The 15,482-nt window shown below is 46.8% G+C and overlaps 2 protein-coding genes across 13 annotated transcripts in view; both read right to left on the reverse strand.

The window, feature by feature from the left end:
- Positions 1-3,568: 3,568 nt before the first annotated feature.
- LOC116360011 (rab11 family-interacting protein 3-like) lies at positions 3,569-6,911 on the reverse strand. 8 transcript variants are annotated; one of them, XR_004206863.1, is made up of 2 exons: positions 6,223-6,911; positions 3,569-6,039 (listed from the first exon to the last, which is right to left on the reverse strand). XR_004206863.1 is itself a non-coding variant. In XM_031814433.1 (2 exons), exons 1-2 carry the CDS (start codon positions 6,459-6,461, stop codon positions 5,385-5,387), a joined length of 1,038 nt encoding a protein of 345 aa, XP_031670293.1. In that variant the 5' UTR covers positions 6,462-6,911; the 3' UTR covers positions 3,569-5,384. The 8 variants fall into 8 exon arrangements, 6 of the variants coding, with proteins under 6 accessions (XP_031670293.1, XP_031670295.1, XP_031670294.1 ...); XR_004206862.1 differs by having other exon boundaries at positions 3,569-4,956; positions 5,023-6,911; XM_031814433.1 differs by having other exon boundaries at positions 3,569-6,128; positions 6,168-6,911.
- Positions 6,912-10,968: 4,057 nt separating this feature from the next.
- Positions 10,969-15,482, reverse strand: part of abcc1 (ATP binding cassette subfamily C member 1 (ABCC1 blood group)) — a 65,025-nt gene continuing 60,511 nt past the window's right edge. For 3 of the 5 annotated variants that reach the window (XM_031814425.1, XM_031814424.1, XM_031814426.1), the window contains 5 exons: positions 14,115-14,261; positions 13,260-13,418; positions 12,895-13,061; positions 12,437-12,631; positions 10,969-11,364 (listed from right to left, as the gene is read on the reverse strand). In XM_031814425.1, the coding sequence (XP_031670285.1) occupies positions 11,256-11,364; positions 12,437-12,631; positions 12,895-13,061; positions 13,260-13,418; positions 14,115-14,261 (777 nt within the window). In that variant the 3' untranslated portion in view covers positions 10,969-11,255. Of the gene's footprint in view, positions 11,365-12,436; positions 12,632-12,894; positions 13,062-13,259; positions 13,419-13,481; positions 13,587-13,658; positions 13,692-14,114; positions 14,262-15,482 lie in introns of those variants that run through there. The other 2 variants (XM_031814427.1, XM_031814428.1) reach the window with 2 other exon arrangements.

The following is a 15,482-nucleotide window of genomic DNA, read 5'->3' on the forward strand; positions in this document are numbered from 1 at the left end:
ATTACACACAGAGCTGGTAAAGGCTAATCTGATCCTGGGCTGTTTCATTACACACAGAGCTGGTAAAGGCTAATCTGATCCTGGGCTGTTTCATTACACACAGAGCTGGTAAAGGCTAATCTGATCCTGGGCTGTTTCACTACACACAGAGCTGGTAAAGGCTAATCTGATCCTGGGCTGTTTCATTACACACAGAGCTGGTAAAGGCTAATCTGATCCTGGGCTGTTTCATTACACACAGAGCTGGTAAAGGCTAATCTGATCCTGGGCTGTTTCATTACACACAGAGCTGGTAAAGGCTAATCTGATCCTGGGCTGTTTCATTACACACAGACCAAACAGACCAGACAGACCAAACCAGACAGACCAGACAGACAGACCAGACAGACCAGACCAGACAGACCAAACAGACCAGACAGACCAAACAGACCAGACAGACCAGACAGACCAAACAGACCAGACAGACCAGACAGACCAAACAGACCAGACAGACCAGACCAGACAGACAGACCAGACAGACCAAACCAGACAGACCAAACAGACCAGACAGACAGACCAGACAGACCAAACAGACCAGACAGACCAAACAGACCAGACAGACCAAACAGACCAGACAGACCAAACAGACCAGACAGACAGACAGACAGACAGACCAAACAGACCAGACAGACCAAACAGACCACAGACCAAACAGACCAGACACACCAGACAGACAGACCAAACAGACCAAACAGACCAGACAGACCAAACAGACCAGACAGACCAAACAGACCAGACAGACCAAACAGACCAGACAGACAGACAGACAGACCAAAACAGACCAGACAGACAGACAGACAGACAGACAGACCAAACAGACCAGACAGACCAAACAGACCACAGACCAAACAGACCAGACAGACCAGACAGACAGACCAAACAGACCAGACAGACAGACCAAACAGACCAGACAGACCAGACAGACCAAACAGACCAAACAGACCAGACCAGACCAAACAGACCAACAGACCAGACAGACAGACCAAACAGACCAGACAGACCAAACAGACCAGACAGACCAGACAGACCAAACAGACCAAACAGACCAGACAGACCAAACAGACCAGACAGACCAGACAGACAGACCAGACAGACCAGACCAGACAGACCAGACAGACCAAACAGACCAAACAGACCAGACAGACCAAACAGACCAGACAGACCAAACAGACCAGACAGACCCAGACAGACCAAACAGACCAGACAGACCAAACAGACCAAACAGACCAAACAGACCAAACAGACCAAACAGACCAGACAGACCAAACAGACCAAACAGACCAAACAGACCAAACAGACCAAACAGACCAGACAGACCAAACAGACCAAACAGACCAAACAGACCAGACAGACCAAACAGACCAAACAGACCAGACAGACCAGACCAGACAGACCAGACAGACCAGACAGACCAAACAGACCAACAGACCAGACAGACCAACAGACCACAGACCAGAGACCAACAGACCAAACAGACCAAACAGACCAAACAGACCAGACAGACCCAAACAGACCAAACAGACCAAACAGACCAAACAGACCAGACAGACAGACCAGACAGACCAAACAGACCAAACAGACCAAACAGACCAGACAGACCAAACAGACCAAACAGACCAGACAGACCAGACAGACCAGACAGACCAAAACAGACCAGACAGACCAGACAGACCAAACAGACCAGACAGACCAAACAGACCAGGACCAGACAGACCAGACAGACCAGACAGACCAAACAGACCAAACAGACCAGACAGACCAAACAGACCCAAACAGACCAACAGACCAGACAGACCAACAGACCAGACAGACAGACCAGACAGACCAAACAGACCAGACAGACCAGACAGACCAAACAGACCAGACAGACAGACCAGACAGACCAGACAGACCAGACAGACCAAACAGACCAGACAGACCAAACAGACCAAACAGACCAGACAGACCAAACAGACAGACAGACCAAACAGACCAACAGACCAGACAGACCAAACGACCAAACAGACCAGACAGACCAACAGACCAAGACCAGAAGACCAGACAGACCAAACAGACCAGACAGACCAAACAGACCAAACAGACCAAACAGACCAGACAGACCAAACAGACCAGACAGACCAAACAGACCAAACAGACCAAACAGACCAGACAGACCAGACAGACCAGACAGACCAAACAGACCAGACAGACCAAACAGACCAAACAGACCAGACAGACCAAACAGACCAGACAGACCAAACAGACCAGACAGACCAAACAGACCAAACAGACCAAACAGACCAGACAGACCCAAACAGACCAAACAGACCAAACAGACCAAACAGACCAGACAGACCAAACAGACCAAACAGACCAGACAGACCAAACAGACCAGACAGACCAAACAGACCAAACAGACCAAACAGACCAGACAGACCAGACAGACCAAACAGACTAGACAGACCAACAGACCAAACAGACCAGACAGACCAAACAGACCAAACAGACCAAACAGACCAGACAGACAGACCAAACAGACCAGACAGACCAAACAGACCAAACAGACCAGACAGACAGACCAAACAGACCAAACAGACCAAACAGACCAAACAGACCAGACAGACCAAACAGACCAAACAGACCAGACAGACCAAACAGACCAAACAGACCAGACAGACCAAACAGACCAGACAGACCAAACAGACCAAACAGACCAGACAGACCAAACAGACCAAACAGACCAGACAGACCAAACAGACCAAACAGACCAGACAGACCAAACAGACCAGACAGACCAAACAGACCAAACAGACCAAACAGACCAAACAGACCAGACAGACCAGACAGACCAAACAGACCAAACAGACCAAACAGACCAAACAGACCAGACAGACCAGACAGACCAAACAGACCAAACAGACCAGACAGACCAAACAGACCAAACAGACCAAACAGACCAAACAGACCAAACAGACCAGACAGACAGACCAAACAGACCAGACAGACCAAACAGACCAAACAGACCAAACAGACCAGACAGACAGACCAAACAGACCAAACAGACCAAACAGACCAAACAGACCAGACAGACCAGACAGACCAAACAGACCAAACAGACCAGACAGACCAAACAGACCAAACAGACCAAACAGACCAAACAGACCAGACAGACAGACCAAACAGACCAGACAGACCAAACAGACCAAACAGACCAAACAGACCAAACAGACCAGACAGACAGACCAAACAGACCAGACAGACCAGACAGACCAAACAGACCAGACAGACCAGACAGACCAAACAGACCAAACAGACCAAACAGACCAGACAGACCAAACAGACCAAACAGACCAGACAGACCAAACAGACCAAACAGACCAGACAGACCAAACAGACCAAACAGACCAAACAGACCAGACAGACCAAACAGACCAAACAGACCAGACAGACCAAACAGACCAAACAGACAGACCAGACAGACCAAACAGACCAAACAGACCAGACAGACCAAACAGACCAAACAGACCAAACAGACCAAACAGACCAAACAGACGTTAACAAAAAAAGTACTTTATTTTTTTTACACGTCAGTTTGATTCATGTCCCGAAAAATAATGCACACTTAAAAACTAGTGCATGTATACAAATATAAAATAATTATAATAATGCATACTTACAAATGATATAACATGTAACAGCACAGTAATGTACTCAATGGTTTAACAGCGTATGTTCTGAGACGGCTTGTTTCCCTAATGGCACCTTATTCCACTTATAGTGCATTACATAGGGAATAGGGCCCATAGTAGTGCACTACATAGGGAATAGGGACCATTGTAGCGCACTACATAGGGAATAGGGACCATTGTAGTGCACTACATAGGGAATAGGGCCCATAGTAGTGCACTACATAGGGAATAGGGTCCATAGTAGCGCACTACATAGGGAATAGGGACCATAGTAGCGCACTACATAGGGAATAGGGCCCATAGTAGCGCACTACATAGGGAATAGGGCCCATAGTAGTGCACTACATAGGGAATAGGGCCCATTGTAGTGCACTACATAGGGAATAGGGCCCATAGTAGTGCACTACATAGGGAAAAGGGCCCATAGGAGTGCACTACATAGGGAATAGGGTGACATTTGGGGACAACCCCTTACACTCAACAGACAAATCAAAAGCACGTCTCCTTGATTTATATCAAATAAAACCTAGGCTCAAATAAAGAAGTAATGCCACAGGAGAGCGACATCAAAGCGTAGGCCCAGTAGGCTGCTACTGGCTCCATCTTCAGACAACACACCTGCTGTAGTCACTGGATGTCACAGTGAAAAGCTGCATCTCTAATGGGACACTATTCCCCCTATATGGGCCCTGGTCATTAATGACTTCCTATCCCCCATATGGGCCCCGGTCAAATGTAGAATGAGTTGCCATTTGGCTCCCCCCCCCCCCCCTCATGAGTAGCATGAGTCCATAGACAGAATATATTACTAAGGTGTTTGAGGCTTGAGACTTGCTGATCAGCCTGACTAACCCAACACCTTATTGAGACTTGCTGATCAGCCTGACTAACCCAACACCTTATTGAGACTTGTTGATCAGCCTGACTAACACAACACCTTATTGAGACTTGCTGATCAGCCTGACTAACCCAACACCTCATTGAGACTTGTTGATCAGCCTAACTAACCCAATACCTTATTGAGACTTGTTGATCAGCCTGACTAACCCAACACCTCATTGAGACTTGTTGATCAGCCTGACTAACCCAACACCTCATTGAGACTTGTTGATCAGCCTGACTAACCCAACACCTCATTGAGACTTGTTGATCAGCCTGACTAACCCAACACCTTATTGAGACTTGTTGATCAGCCTGACTAACCCAACACCTTATTGAGACTTGCTGATCAGCCTGACTAACCCAACACCTTATTGAGACTTGTTGATCAGCCTGACTAGCACAACACCTTATTGAGACTTGTTGATCCCAACACCTCATTGAGACTTGCTGATCAGCCTGACTAACCCAACACCTTACTGAGACTTGCTGATCAGCCTGACTAACCCAACACCTTATTGAGACTTGTTGATCAGCCTGACTAGCACAACACCTTATTGAGACTTGTTGATCCCAACACCTCATTGAGACTTGCTGATCAGCCTGACTAACCCAACACCTTATTGAGACTTGCTGATCAGCCTGACTAACCCAACACCTTATTGAGACTTGTTGATCAGCCTGACTAACCCAACACCTCATTGAGACTTGTTGATCAGCCTGACTAACACAACACCTTATTGAGACTTGCTGATCAGCCTGACTAACCCAACACCTCATTGAGACTTGTTGATCAGCCTAACTAACCCAATACCTTATTGAGACTTGTTGATCAGCCTGACTAACCCAACACCTCATTGAGACTTGTTGATCAGCCTGACTAACCCAACACCTCATTGAGACTTGTTGATCAGCCTGACTAACCCAACACCTCATTGAGACTTGTTGATCAGCCTGACTAACCCAACACCTTATTGAGACTTGTTGATCAGCCTGACTAACCCAACACCTTATTGAGACTTGCTGATCAGCCTGACTAACCCAACACCTTATTGAGACTTGTTGATCAGCCTGACTAGCACAACACCTTATTGAGACTTGTTGATCCCAACACCTCATTGAGACTTGCTGATCAGCCTGACTAACCCAACACCTTACTGAGACTTGCTGATCAGCCTGACTAACCCAACACCTTATTGAGACTTGTTGATCAGCCTGACTAGCACAACACCTTATTGAGACTTGTTGATCCCAACACCTCATTGAGACTTGCTGATCAGCCTGACTAACCCAACACCTCATTGAGACTTGCTGATCAGCCTGACTAACCCAACACCTCATTGAGACTTGCTGATCAGCCTGACTAACCCAACACCTTATTGAGACTTGTTGATCAGCCTGACTAACCCAACACCTTATTGAGACTTGCTGATCAGCCTGACTAACCCAACACCTTATTGAGACTTGTTGATCAGCCTGACTAGCACAACACCTTATTGAGACTTGTTGATCCCAACACCTCATTGAGACTTGCTGATCAGCCTGACTAACCCAACACCTCATTGAGACTTGTTGATCAGCCTGACTAACCCAACACCTTATTGAGACTTGCTGATCAGCCTGACTAACCCAACACCTTATTGAGACTTGTTGATCAGCCTGACTAACCCAACACCTCATTGAGACTTGTTGATCAGCCTGACTAACCCAACACCTCATTGAGACTTGTTGATCAGCCTGACTAACCCAACACCTCATTGAGACTTGTTGATCAGCCTGACTAACCCAATACCTTATTGAGACTTGCTGATCAGCCTGACTAACCCAATACCTTATTGAGACTTGCTGATCAGCCTGACTAACCCAACACATCATTGAGACTTATTGATCAGCCTGACTAACCCAATAGCGTATTGATCAGCCTGACTAACCCAATAGCGTATGGCTCCAGAGTTTCAATAATATAATAACACCTACTAACCAACAGATAAAGTGCCAACAAGGAAAACGTGGTCTCTGCTGAACGCAGAAGGCTACAGTCAAATGATCCTATATTTGGCCCAAATGACACCCTGTTCCCTATAAAGTGCACTACTTCTGATCAGAGCACTATGGTAGTGCACTACTTTTGAACTGGTCATTTAGGGTGCCATTTTGGATTTAGCCAGAAGGATATAATAATGTGTATTACATTCATTTAAATAAAGCAGGTTTAAAGCCAGCCAGGTCTCTCCCTAGACTAGTTACAGACAACAGGTCTCTCCCTAGACTAGTTACAGACAACAGGTCTCTCCCTAGACTAGTTACAGACAACAGGTCTCTCCCTAGACTAGTTACAGACAACAGGTCTCTCCCTAGACTAGTTACAGACAACAGGTCTCTCCCTAGACTAGTTACAGACAACAGGTCTCTCCCTAGACTAGTTAACAGACAACAGGTCTCTCCCTAGACTAGTTACAGACAACAGGTCTCTCCCTAGACTAGTTACAGACAACAGGTCTCTCCCTAGACTAGTTACAGACAACAGGTCTCTCCCTAGACTAGTTACAGACAACAGGTCTCTCCCTAGACTAGTTACAGACAACAGGTCTCTCCCTAGACTAGTTACAGACAACAGGTCTCTCCCTAGACTAGTTACAGACAACAGGTCTCTCCCTAGACTAGTTACAGACAACAGGTCTCTCCCTAGACTAGTTACAGACAACAGGTCTCTCCTAGACTAGTTACAGACAACAGGTCTCTCCCTAGACTAGTTACAGACAACAGGTCTCTCCCTAGACTAGTTACAGACAACAGGTCTCTCCCTAGACTAGTTACAGACAACAGGTCTCTCCCTAGACTAGTTACAGACAACAGGTCTCTCCCTAGACTAGTTACAGACAACAGGTCTCTCCCTAGACTAGTTACAGACAACAGGTCTCTCCCTAGACTAGTTACAGACAACAGGTCTCTCCCTAGACTAGTTACAGACAACAGGTCTCTCCCTAGACTAGTTACAGACAACAGGTCTCTCCCTAGACTAGTTACAGACAACAGGTCTCTCCCTAGACTAGTTACAGACAACAGGTCTCTCCCTAGACTAGTTACAGACAACAGGTCTCTCCCTAGACTAGTTACAGACAACAGGTCTCTCCCTAGACTAGTTACAGACAACAGGTCTCTCCCTAGACTAGTTACAGACAACAGGTCTCTCCCTAGACTAGTTACAGACAACAGGTCTCTCCCTAGACTAGTTACAGACAACAGGTCTCTCCCTAGACTAGTTACAGACAACAGGTCTCTCCCTAGACTAGTTACAGACAACAGGTCTCTCCCTAGACTAGTTACAGACAACAGGTCTCTCCCTAGACTAGTTACAGACAACAGGTCTCTCCCTAGACTAGTTACAGACAACAGGTCTCTCCTAGACTAGTTACAGACAACAGGTCTCTCCCTAGACTAGTTACAGACAACAGGTCTCTCCTAGACTAGTTACAGACAACAGGTCTCTCCCTAGACTAGTTTACAGACAACAGGTCTCTCCCTAGACTAGTTACAGACAACAGGTCCTCTCCCCTAGACTAGTTACAGACAACAGGTCTCTCCCTAGACTAGTTACAGACAACAGGTCTCTCCCTAGACTAGTTACAGACAACAGGTCTCTCCCTAGACTAGTTACAGACATACAGGTCTCTCCTAACTAGTTACAGACAACAGGTCTCTCCCTAGACTAGTTACAGACAACAGGTCTCTCCCTAGACTAGTTACAGACAACAGGTCTCTCCCTAGACTAGTTACAGACAACAGGTCTCTCCCTAGACTAGTTACAGACAACAGGTCTCTCCCTAGACTAGTTACAGACAACAGGTCTCTCCCTAGACTAGTTACAGACAACAGGTCTCTCCCTAGACTAGTTAAGACAACAGGTCTCTCCCTAGACTAGTTACAGACAACAGGTCTCTCCCTAGACTAGTTACAGACAACAGGTCTCTCCCTAGACTAGTTACTGGTTACAGACAACAGGTCTCTCCCTAGACTAGTTATAGGTTACAGACAACAGGTCTCTCCCTAGACTAGTTATAGGTTACAGACAACAGGTCTCTCCCTAGACTAGTTACAGACAACAGGTCTCTCCCTAGACTAGTTATAGGTTACAGACAACAGGTCTCTCCCTAGACTAGTTACTGGTTACAGACAACAGGTCTCTCCCTAGACTAGTTACTGGTTACAGACAACAGGTCTCTCCCTAGACTAGTTACTGGTTACAGACAACAGGTCTCTCCCTAGACTAGTTACTGGTTACAGACAACAGGTCTCTCCCTAGACTAGTTATAGGTTACAGACAACAGGTCTCTCCCTAGACTAGTTATAGGTTACAGACAACAGGTCTCTCCCTAGACTAGTTACTGGTTACAGACAACAGGTCTCTCCCTAGACTAGTTATAGGTTACAGACAACAGGTCTCTCCCTAGACTAGTTATAGGTTAAAGACAACAGGTCTCTCCCTAGACTAGTTATAGGTTACAGACAACAGGTCTCTCCCTAGACTAGTTACTGGTTACAGACAACAGGTCTCTCCCTAGACTAGTTATAGGTTACAGACAACAGACTGCAACGCAGGGCTTGGGTCAAGAGAAGTGTTGTGTAGGATGCCGTTTGAGGTGTGGCACTATGGAAAGCAGCATATGGGAGGTCAAGGGTCAAAGGCCACCCAGGCAGAGGTCAAGGGTGGGTGACCTCACTCTCTTTAACAGTACTCAACATAGAGGGGGGCGGGATCTGACTGATGGGACAGGTTTCAACAGCCGGCGTCTGTGATTGGACAGATATCCATTCACTCACTCCCTGTGGGGAATAATATTGCACTGTCTGTCAAATAAATATTCAACCTAGTCCACCCGGTTCTATTGGAGAGAAAAGATCAGAACATTCTGGTTCCCTTGGAAAGAACAGATGAGAACATTCCGGTTCTGTTGGAAGGAACACACTAGAACATTCTGGTTCCGTTGAGGAGAACAATTCAGAACATTCCAGTTACATTGGATAGAAAAAAATCAGAATATTCTGATTCTTTCCTCTGATGGCAATAAAGGCAAACTGGGGCAGAGACAAAACAAAAATGAGTCTTTTATAGTCTCTTAACAGAGTACATCTACAAAAGCACACAATGCCCATTTAAAAATAAAAAAACCTAGGTGGTATTTTGAGTCTGTTTGACGGAGGAGAGCAGATCCGATGGCCTTCTGACTTCCCACAAATTCTGCAAGATGAAGGGAATCTTGAAAACATCCAGACACCCGTTTAAAGGAGAGTTGAACAAACAGAGTTTGGGAGAAACAGTAAGAGTTGTTGGAAGGGATTTGTCCTGGAGAAGTCTTTAGTTAAGGGAGGGATGGAGGGAGGAGTAACAGGAGGGATGGAGGGAGGAGTAACAGGAGGGATTTGTCCTGGAGAAGTCTTTAGTTAAGGGAGGGAGGGAGGGGTAACAGAAGGGATTTGTCCTGGAGAAGTCTTTAGTTAAGGGAGGGATGAGTAACAGAAGGGATTTGTCCTGGAGAAGTCTTTAGTTAAGGGAGGGATGAGTAACAGAAGGGATTTGTCCTGGAGAAGTCTTTAGTTAAGGGAGGGAGGAGGGAGGAGTAACAGGAGGGATTTGTCCTGGAGAAGTCTTTAGTTAAGGGAGGGAGGGAGGAGTAACAGGAGGGATTTGTCCTGGAGAAGTCTTTAGTTAAGGGAGGGATGGAGTAACAGAAGGGATTTGTCCTGGAGAAGTCTTTAGTTAAGGGAGGGATGAGTAACAGAAGGGATTTGTCCTGGAGAAGTCTTTAGTTAAGGGAGGGATGAGTAACAGAAGGGATTTGTCCTGGAGAAGCAGCAGCATCAGGTTCAGTGGAGTGAATCCTTGACATATTCTGTAGTAGAGGGAGGGAGAGATGGATGGATGGATGGATGGATGGAGGGAGAAGAGGAGGGATGGATGGAGGGAGAAGAGGAGGGAGGGATGGAGGGAGAAGAGGAGGGAGGGATGGAGGGAGAAGAGGAGGGAGAAGTAGAGGGAGGGATGGAGGGAGAAGAGGAGGGAGGGATGGAGGGAGGGATGGAGGGAGAAGAGGAGGGAGGGATGGAGGGAGAAGAGGAGAGAGAAGTAGAGGGAGGGATGGAGGGAGAAGAGGAGGGAGGGATGGAGGGAGAGATGGATGGATGGATGGATGGATGGATGGAGGGATGGAGGGATGGATGGATGGATGGAGGGAGGGAGGGAGGGAGGGAGGGAGGGAGGGAGGGAGGGAGGGAGGGAGGGAGGGAGGGAGGGAGGGAGGGAGGGAGGGAGGGAGGAGAGGAGGGAGGGGTGGAGGGAGGGATGGAGAAGTAGAGGGAGGGATGGAGGGAGAAGTAGAGGGAGGGATGGATGGATGGATGGAGGGAGAAGTAGAGGGAGGGATGGAGGGAGAAGTAGAGGGAGGGATGGAGGGAGAAGTAGAGGGAGGAAGGAGTGGAGGTAGAGTGCTCCCATAATTTATACACACTTATCAGAAACATTGAAATCCTTATAAATCTCCTCTCTCGCTCTCTGCTACCTCTTCCCTGCACAGCCTCCCGATCGGAGGAGAGGAAGAGGGGGTTGGAGGAGGAGTTCTCTGTAAGGAGGGATGTTGTCTTTAAGCAACCTGTCCTCTCCCGTTCGCCCACTCAGACCAGTCCAGAGTCTTTAGCCATCTTGTAGAAGATTCCTCTCTTGGTGATGAGAGTGGAGGGAGAGTCAAACTCTGCCATCTCCCCTTTATCCAGGACCAGCACTCTGAAGGGAGGAGAGAGAGAGATGAGAGAGAGAAAGACCAGGTGTCTGTGTTTTCATATATTACCTGGTGTAGTCCATGATAGTATTGAGTCAGTCTATATATTACCTGGTGTAGCCCATGATAGTATTGAGTCAGTCTATATATTACCTGGTGTAGTCCATGATAGTATTGAGTCAGTCTATATATTACCTGGTGTAGTCCATGATAGTATTGAGTCAGTCTATATATTACCTGGTGTAGTCCATGATAGTATTGAGTCAGTCTATATATTACCTGGTGTAGTCCGTGATAGTACTGAGTCAGTCTATATATTACCTGGTGTAGTCTGTGATAGTACTGAGTCAGTCTATATATTACCTGATGTAGTCTGTGATAGTACTGAGTCAGTCTATATATTACCTGGTGTAGTCTGTGATAGTACTGAGTCAGTCTATATATTACCTGGTGTAGTCTGTGATAGTACTGAGTCAGTCTATATATTACCTGTTGTAGTCTGTGATAGTACTGAGTCAGTCTATATATTACCTGGTGTAGTCCATGATAGTATTGAGTCAGTCTATATATTACCTGGTGTAGTCTGTGATAGTACTGAGTCAGTCTATATATTACCTGGTGTAGTCTGTGATAGTACTGAGTCAGTCTATATATTACCTGGTGTAGTCTGTGATAGTACTGAGTCAGTCTATATATTACCTGTTGTAGTCTGTGATAGTACTGAGTCAGTCTATATATTACCTGGTGTAGTCCATGATAGTATTGAGTCATTCTATATATTACCTGGTGTAGTCTGTGATAGTACTGAGTCAGTCTATATATTACCTGGTGTAGTCTGTGATAGTACTGAGTCAGTCTATATATTACCTGGTGTAGTCTGTGATAGTACTGAGTCAGTCTATATATTACCTGATGTAGTCTGTGATAGTACTGAGTCAGTCTATATATTACCTGATGTAGTCTGTGATAGTACTGAGTCAGTCTATATATTACCTGATGTAGTCTGTGATAGTACTGAGTCAGTCTATATATTACCTGATGTAGTCTGTGATAGTACTGAGTCAGTCTATATATTACCTGGTGTAGTCCATGATAGTATTGAGTCTGTGTGCGATGGTCAGGACAGTGCAGTCATCAAACTGGGTTCTGATGGTGGACTGGATCAGGTTGTCTGTCTCCAGGTCCACAGCAGCCGTGGCCTCATCCAGAACCAAGATCTTCGTCTTCCTCAGGAGGGCTCGGGCCAGACACACCAGCTGGCGCTGACCCAGACTGGAGAGAGATTATGTTAATGAGAGAGAGAGAGGTAAGAAACGAGAAGGAGAGAGGTAAGGAGAGAGGACAGAGGTAAGGAGAGGAGGAGAGAGGTAAGGAGAGAGGACAGAGGTAAGGAGAGGAGGAGAGAGGTAAGAAGAGGAGAGAAGGACGAGAGAGAGCGAACCAGAAGCTGTGTGTGTATGTAATGCTATGTAGGCCTATATATGGTGTATGTAGGCCTATGTATGGTGTAGGTAGGCCTATGTTGCCTTGTGTACCTGAGGTTCTCTCCTCCCTCTGAACACTCGTGGTTGAGTTTGTCCGGCAGGCCCGACACAAAGCTCTTGAGATGGGAGAGCTCCAGGGCTCTCCACACCTCCTCATCAGAGTAGCCATCGAAGGGGTCCAGATTCATCCTCAGAGACCCAGAGAACAACACTGGATCCTGGAGGGGGAGGGAGGAGGGGGGGAGAGCCATGAGGGGGAGGGGGAGAGAGAGAAGGGGGAGAGAGGGAAAGGAGGAAGAAGAGAGGGAGAGAGGGGTGAGGGAGGGAGAGGATAAATAAAGATATTTTAAATATAACATGTTTCCAGAAGAGTGTGGGTCAGTTTGAGTGTGTCTGTATGGGCCGTGGGTGTGTACCTGTGGTATGATGGTGATCCTGGAGCGGAGTTCATGGAGACCCAGCGTAGCGATGTTAACTCCATCGATATGAATCTCTCCCTCACACGCCTCGATGATGCGGAACAATCCTAGAGTCAGAGAGGACTTCCCTGCTCCTGTACGACCTACTATACCCACCTGGAACAACAACAACAGTAGTCACTTCCCTGCGCCTGTACGACCAACTATACCCACCTGGTACAACAACAACAGTCACTACCCTGCTCCTGTACGACCAACTATACCCACCTGGTACAACCATAACAACAGTCTCTTCCCTGCTCCTGTACGACCTACTATACCCACCTGGAACAACAACAACAGTCACTACCCTGCTCCTGTACGACCTACTATACCCACCTGGAACAACAACAGTCACTACCCTGCTCCTGTACGACCTACTATACCCACCTGGAACAACAACAACAGTCACTACCCTGCTCCTGTATGACCTACAATACCCACCTGGAACAACAACAGTCACTACCCTGCTCCTGTACGACCTACTATACCCATCATACTATACCCCCGTCACGCAGGCTAATCCCCTCCCGTCACGCGGCCTAATCCCCTCCCGTCACGCGGCCTAATCCCCTCCCGTCACGCGGCCTAATCCCCTCCCGTCACGCGGCCTAATCCCCCGTCACGCAGCCGTCACACCCCCGTCACGTAGCCTAAACCCCCGTCACGTAGCCTAATCCCCCGTCACGTAGCCTAATCCCCCGTCACGTAGCCTAATCCCCCGTCACGTAGCCTAATCCCCCGTCACGTAGCCTAATCCCCCGTCACGTAGCCTAATCCCCCGTCACGCAGCCCGTACCCACCATCACATACCTTCTCTCCTCCGTGGATGGCTACGGTGATGTTGCGTACTGCCAGTTCCTGGTCCTCTCTGTATCGCAGACCAAACCCTCTGATGTCTATGTTGCCTGCTGTGGGCCAGCCTGGAGGCAGAGACGATTGGTCATGTCTCCAGTCCGCCTGGGAGGGGACAAACAGAGATATATACACACACAGTCATATACACAGAGTTCCCGTGTACACAACTAAATAAATAAAATAACCGTCATAACTGTTTTAAAGAAGTAGAAAGACCAGCTGACTGAAGGACAGTATGGCAGGTCATATGTTATTTTATAGAAAGACCAGCTGACTGAAGGACAGTATGGCAGGTCATATGTTATTTTATAGAAAGACCAGCTGACTGAAGGACAGTATGGCAGGTCATATGTTATTTTATAGAAAGACCAGCTGACTGAAGGACAGTATGGCAGGTCATATGTTATTTTATAGAAAGACCAGCTGACTGAAGGACAGTATGGCAGGTCATATGTTATTTTATAGGAGTAGAAAGACCAGCTGACTGAAGGACAGTATGGCAGGTCATATGTTATTTTATAGAAAGACCAGCTGACTGAAGGACAGTATGGCAGGTCATATGTTATTTTATAGAAGTAGAAAGACCAGCTGACTGAAGGATAGTACGGCAGGTCATATGTTATTTCATAGAAAGACCAGCTGACTGAAGGACAGTACGGCAGGTCATATGTTATTTTATAGAAAGACCAGCTGACTGAAGGACAGTATGGCAGGTCATATGTTATTTTATAGAAAGACCAGCTGACTGAAGGACAGTACGGCAGGTCATATGTTATTTTATAGAAAGACCAGCTGACTGAAGGACAGTACGGCAGGTCATATGTTATTTTATAGAAAGACCAGCTGACTGAAGGACAGTATGGCAGGTCATATGTTATTTTATAGAAAGACCAGCTGACTGAAGGACAGTACGGCAGGTCATATGTTATTTTATAGAAAGACCAGCTGACTGAAGGACAGTATGGCAGGCCATATGTTATTTTATAGAAAGACCAGCTGACTGAAGGACAGTATGGCAGGTCATATGTTATTTTATAGAAAGACCAGCTGACTGAAGGACAGTATGGCAGGTCATATGTTATTTTATAGAAAGACCAGCTGACTGAAGGACAGTATGGCAGGTCATATGTTATTTTATAGGAGTAGAAAGACCAGCTGACTGAAGGACAGTATGGCAGGTCATATGTTATTTTATAGAAAGACCAGCTGACTGAAGGACAGTATGGCAGGTCATATGTTATTTTATAGAAGTAGAAAGACCAGCTGACTGAAGGATAGTACGGCAGGTCATATGTTATTTCATAGAAAGACCAGCTGACTGAA

The sequence above is a fragment of the Oncorhynchus kisutch genome, unplaced genomic scaffold (genome assembly GCF_002021735.2).
Source record: "Oncorhynchus kisutch isolate 150728-3 unplaced genomic scaffold, Okis_V2 Okis06b-Okis10b_hom, whole genome shotgun sequence".
Taxonomy (NCBI): Eukaryota; Metazoa; Chordata; class Actinopteri; order Salmoniformes; family Salmonidae; genus Oncorhynchus; species Oncorhynchus kisutch.

Coding starts and splice junctions, on each gene's coding strand:
- LOC116360011 (XM_031814433.1), bottom strand. CDS start 6,461: ATGATGTGTTGGGTTAGTCAGGCTGATCAGCAAGTCTCAATAAGGTAT. Junction 6,129..6,167: donor TAAGGTGTTGGGTTAGTCAG/GCTGATCAACAA, acceptor TGGGTTAGTCAG/GCTGATCAGCAAGTCTCAAT.